This window comes from Priapulus caudatus, unplaced genomic scaffold (genome assembly GCF_000485595.1).
Source record: "Priapulus caudatus unplaced genomic scaffold, Priapulus_caudatus-5.0.1 Scaffold20, whole genome shotgun sequence".
Taxonomy (NCBI): Eukaryota; Metazoa; Priapulida; class Priapulimorpha; order Priapulimorphida; family Priapulidae; genus Priapulus; species Priapulus caudatus.
Window position 1 is genome coordinate 680,412 of NW_014577081.1, and position 6,041 is coordinate 686,452.

A 6,041-nucleotide genomic window follows, 5' to 3' on the forward strand; every position below is an offset into this window, starting at 1 on the left:
AACAAATCTGCGCGAAGTCACGTTTCTCTGTGAGGTAACGTTTTGAGGGTGCGTGGAGTATATAGCGTATATATATATATATATATATATATATATATAGCGTTTGCGGTATATAGCGATTCGCGGGGTTCGAATCTCTGCACGCGGCGGGAGAGCGAACAATCAGCCTCACTAGCGTCTGATTAGACGCAGTGACCCGTACTTACTGCTTATTAATGAGAGTAAGTATAGCTGCGTTATCAGGCGCGTGACAGTCGCCCACTGCGCGCGGCCGGGGTCGCGTCGATACAGCCTCTCAACGTCATCGCTCGCTGTCGCCCATATAGCTTGTCGCAAGGGCGCCAGCAGCTACAGCTGTGCACCCTAATAGCTGTAACGACTGCGCTGAAAACCTTCCCATCATTCCCTCTCCTCCTGCTCCGCCTCACCATTCCCATCCCTCCCGCCTTCCCTCATCGCTCTATGGGTTTCAGTATCTCATGTTACCCCGCTAAGTACCATTCGACCGTAACTACACTGTACTGCGCTACATTCGGTAGCGGAGCGCTAACAACGCGCCGTGGCGACAATAATTTCACATCCCCTGCTATTTTTCCCGTCCGTCGCACTCGGCTGGCTGCGTCGGTGATCGGTGGCCCTACTACACACGCGCACACGCTGGCAAGCAGGCAGTGCGAGCACCCGCCCTGCGTTATGGCGGGTTACGTAAGCGCGCAGTGTGCGCATGGGCGTAGGTATAATTACCGATGTTAATTACCAGGCCAACGGAGCGCCATCACCGCCGCCGCCGCCGCTGCTGCTTCTGCTCCTGCCGGTATAAGGCGGGTGTGCGTGCGTGCGCGGCGTTCGTGCATGTAGGTGCGTATGAGTGACGCATTGTGCGACGCTGCTTCAGATGGCTAGCCGTCTAGGCAACGAGTTGTAGAGGCTCGCCGTGACTCGAGCAATGAGTTTAAGGTTAGCGTTTTACAGAGTTAGAGTGAAGGCGCGGCGAGGCGAGTCAGTGAGGGTATCGACATGCATTTGGCGTTCGTTAACCTTCGTTTCGCTTCTGAGTCGGTCGGCGACGTGTACCTACCTACCCGCTTCCCTGACTACTTCCCTGCTTACTTACTTGCTTTCCTGCCAGCTTGCTTGCTTGTTTGTTTGTGACGAGCGACAGTTTGGAGGTGATATGTGCAAATCGCCTTGCTAGCGTTGAAATCGAGAGGAACAGTCGTGGAAATGGCGTCTATCTCGCGTGGTATTTGCTGCCATTGATCGAGGAGAGAGTCTAATGTTACTCGCTGTTTTTAGCTATTGACGGAAAAACATTGCGCATGGTGCGTATGTGTGTATGTCTGTGCGTGTGTGTGCGCGGGAGTGTGTATGCGTGCTTTGTGCGTGCATGCGCGCGTGCGCGTGCTTGTGTGTGTTGGAACAACATACGGATAATTTCCCTCTTTGTTTCAAACACAGTGGCACGCGTGTGAGAGACAATGGGTTGGACGGGCGCGCCCGCCGACAGTAGGTTACGCCTGACGCAGCAGCAGCAGCGACGCCGTCGCCGCGAAACGACAACCGCTGAACCAGCAGCGCCGCCTGGCGGACAGTCGCGCACCAGACGCGCGGTGTAGGCAGCGTTTAGATGTCATTGTTCGTGCCCAACATGAACGCCGGCATGCGGTACTACGACGACACAGCAGCAGCGACGCGCCGCGACTCGTGCGGCCGCGTCTTCGTGTCGTCGGCCGACGGCTGCCCGAGCCGCGACGGCTCAGCCGACCCGATGCTCCCGGGCGGATATCTCGACCGGAAGTGGTCGTCGGCCGAGCACGTGCCGCCCGATCCGGTCAACATCGTGCAGAGTCGCGCCGTCAATCGTCGCGTCATCATCAACGTCGGCGGGGTGAAGCATGAGGTGCTGTGGCGCACGCTGGAGCGTCTGCCGCGCACGCGACTCGGTCGGCTGCGCGATTGCGCCAGCCACGAGCAGATCATGGAGCTGTGCGACGACTACTCGCTCGTCGACAACGAGTACTTCTTCGACAGACATCCGCGCAGCTTCGCATCCATACTCAACTTCTATCGCACCGGTAGGTATATATATATATATATGCATGTGCATGCCTGATGATTCGACATTCAAGGAGCTGTCGTGTTTTGTCTAATGTGTGATACAATTAAAGAAACGTTGCATCCCGTATTCAACGTCGTCGTTCACAGAACATACAGGACTTAGTAGCAGCTGCAGAAGATTATGAGTGAATAGACGGACCCTCGTTGCCGGTTTTCGTAATTGCGCATCTATTGTACGGATTAAACGAATACTCGTTATTACTTGCAGGCCCGAGCGTTTGTTTAATTGTTTAATTAATCCTTATATGAGGGTAATTTCGAACTATTTTGTGTGTTTATCGCTGGATATCGGCTTTCATTCACGGCTTACCGCAGCATTAACCCGACGACGAGTAAAATAAGATGAAATGTGGATGCCACAATGTAAATGTGTGCCCTGCGTGTTTCCGATTGCAGGAGGAACGGTTTTATCACGCACTGCATTTTCAAATCACTCGTTAATTTGCTAGAGTGCGTTCGTGTGTATCGCAGGCTATATATGTTTACGATAGCTAATTATTCCTTGTCACACAATATGGCAGATATTTAGAAAATGGTAACCGCCCGAATACGCTGAAAATCTCTGCACTGTGTGCATGTGGATTCGACGTTCTCTAGACATATTTATTTTCGTAACCACTTCGTTTCACACACGCGCATACACACACGCACGCACGCACACACACATCAGTATTTATAGATATATAGATTTATATAGATAGATATATAGATTTTCAGATTTATACATATATTATATATATATATATATATATATATATATATAATATATGTATAAATGTATATATACATATGCAGAAAGAATCGTGTATTTTGTGATAGCTCCTTGCGTGTCGAGCAACCCAACTGCTCCACTCGCCTTTCCTTCCATGCATGTCAGGCACTCTTTTCTTCCTGCATTACTTATCTTCATAACTTGACCGTATATGTGTCTGCGCGCAGGCACTCTCCATCTCGTCGAGGAGATGTGCGTGCTGTCGTTCTCTGACGATCTCGATTTCTGGGGCATCGACGAGATCTACCTGGAGGCGTGCTGTCAGCACAAGTACCACCAGCGCAAGGAACACGTTCACGAGGAGATGCGTAAGGAGGCGGAGAGCCTGCGCGAGCGCGAGGGAGAGGACTTCGGAGACGGATTCTGTGCCAAATACCGCAAACGTCTCTGGGACCTGCTAGAGAAGCCGACGACAAGCATGGCGGCTAGGGTGAGTGGTTGGAGGAGGAGGAGGAAGAGCAGGAGGAGAAGGATGATGATGAGGAGGAGGTAGAGAAGGAGGAGGAGGTAGAGAAGGAGGAGGAGGATAAGGAGGAGGAGGAGGAGGAGGAGGCGGACTGTGGGGTAGATGGTTGTGGGGAGGGGGTTAAGGGGGAATGAAAGGGTGGAGAAAGTAGGGAGTGGAGGAAGAGAGGGATGGTTGTTAGGTAGAAGGGTGGGTACGGGGAAATGGGAGATGTGGGTGGATGAAGAGGGAGCTATGGGAAAGAGCGCGGGTATGTGAGGGAAGGGTCGGTGTGAGAGACGAGGGCGGGCGAGCGTGTGGGTTGTTGTGGGGGGTGGGGGGGGCAACGGTGGTTGCGGGGAAGGAGGGCCGTTGTGGAGAAAAGTACTGGTTGCGGGGAGCGAGGTTGCGTTGATGATCAGTGATTATGTGTGGGGCAGGGTAGCTGCGGATGAGCGGTGATTGCGTAAGAGAAAGGCGAGCAAGCGGAGAAAGAAGTTAAGGGGGCGTCGGGGAAGTGAGCAGAACGAAACCATTGGAAAGCAAGAATAGCGAGGTCTATTTATACAATGTACGAAATAGATTTTGCAATGCAGCAGCGGAGGGTAGGCAAAGGAAGACAATTATTATATGGCACAAAGACAAAACAAACAGATATGTAATCATATGCTGGCAAACGCACTCGCATGCGAATGCGAAGGAAAGCGAGTACGTGGATTCGACACTCTATCTGCAATACAAACCGAACTGTAAACAGTACTAGACGCTATTCGGTCTCATATTTGCTTCCTGCAGAAGTGGTTTATACTTTCAAAATAGGGGAAAATACGAAACATAATAATACTGCAGTATTTTTCGCTGCCTCATGCAAGCTTTTGTGGCTTTTGTTATTGATCGCCCTCTCTCGCGCGTTCGCTGTCTTTCCCGTTCTCTTTCTTTCTTTCATTCTTTCTTCTGTCTCGTATGCTCTCTCTCTCTCTCACACACACTCTCTCTTCTCTCTCTCTCTCTCTCTCTCTCTCTCTCTCTCTCTCTTTCTCTCTCTCTTTCTCTAGTTCTCTCAAAATCTCTGACCCTTTCTTTTGTTTCATTTCTATTTTCTATCTATCTCTCGTTCCTCTACCTATCTATTTATCGAGCGCACTCTCGTTCTATATGACATTATCTCCGTCCTGCACGGGCACGTGCTATCTTCATTTTTCTGGCGCTGTGTCTTTGTCTCGCTCTCGTCCAATTTTTTATCTGTCTCTCTAGCTCTCTGTTTCTCGTAATGCCCTTTATATCAAGTATCGGAAATTGGTAAATCTTTTGGTACTACGATAACCCAGATATTTTGACCACACGCACACACACGCGCGCGCGCACGCACGCACGTCAATAGCACGCATTTCGGCTGCAGTGTGCCGATAGCCAACTCTCAATCAGTCGAATTGCACAGTTCGCATTAGCCTCACACATATATGCATCTATTCAGAAGAAAGGAAAAATTTAATTATAAGAGATTGGCAATGTTGTCTGTCGCATGGCGCCTTACAGGGGACCTTTCACTACATATTCTGTGCAAACAAATCCGTGATGCATTTCCTTCATGGACTACAACCTCAGGGGTTAATCAAGAGGAATAGCATGTAATGATGAACATAGCGTGAGTATGTGTGCGCTGTGCGCGTACGTGCGCGCGTACATGCGTGCGTGCGTGAGCACATGCGTGCGTGTGCCTTAGTATACGCGTGCGTGCGTGATTTATGTAAGAGTGACACAGTTTTTTAGTGTTGTACTTTTGACACTGATCCCTTTGTAGTCGATGCTAGGATTTAGGTTACACTGGTCATTTCAGTTTGTGTAAAATACGATTATAGGTTTCGTACAGCGCCCCTGCATGGCGGTTTAACAGGTATTGCGTTATACCACTCTTCGGGATTTGGCTTTAACTTCAAATATACATACCCAATTTAGTCAAAAAATAGCTCAAATGATTCGCATGCATCTATACTAATACTACAGCAGCAATTTATTTATCCGCCTTACTACTAGTTGAGTGCGTATCGAAAGTACATCACTACAACAGCCGAGTGCCAGTGTGGGAAATAACCATGTACAGTGCACGTTACAGTTCTGTGGCTCGCCCCTAGCCGGTATTACCCGTGTACATGTCCAGTCGACGCTAATCCAATGCCGTCACCTGCCATCGGCTACAAGTATCTCGCGTTTCACGACAGTCGACACGAAATCACGTGACAGGAACGGTGATGTGCAATCAATATCAATTTGCCGTGAACGCATGGACGTGTAACCACGTGCAGGGTTACCCTGAACCATCTCCATCTGCGCGCGCGTGCTCTCTCTCTCTCTCTCTCTCTCTCTGGGGGGAGGTGGTAGTATAGATCAGGTTTTGTATCTTGTTAGTGCGTGCGCCTGCGGTGGTATTATAGCGTGCTTGATGTTTTACAATCTTGATGCTAGATGGAGATGTTTTTCGCATGTAAGCCTGAACACCTGTTTAGATATTTTACGATGCCGTTGGATGCTGCGTAGTTACTGATGGTGCAAAACTATCGTACGTAGACGTGGCTGCCATCAGCCACCGTACGTGGGCGTGGCTATCATCAGCCACCGTACGTGGGCGTGGCTATCATGAGCCACCGTACGTGGGCGTGGCTATCATCAGCTACCGTACGTGGGCGTGGCTATCATCAGCCACCGTAC

The 6,041-nt window shown here is 50.1% G+C and overlaps 1 protein-coding gene across 1 annotated transcript in view; it reads left to right on the forward strand.

Annotated features, from left to right (window-relative positions):
- The first annotated feature begins 1,627 nt into the window (after window positions 1-1,627).
- The window catches only part of LOC106811773 (potassium voltage-gated channel subfamily B member 1-like), a 45,079-nt gene continuing 40,665 nt past the window's right edge, over window positions 1,628-6,041 (forward strand). The window contains exons 1-2 of the mRNA XM_014815493.1: window positions 1,628-2,075; window positions 3,058-3,327. Of these exons, the coding sequence (XP_014670979.1) occupies window positions 1,628-2,075; window positions 3,058-3,327 (718 nt within the window). The remainder of the gene's footprint in view (window positions 2,076-3,057; window positions 3,328-6,041) is intronic.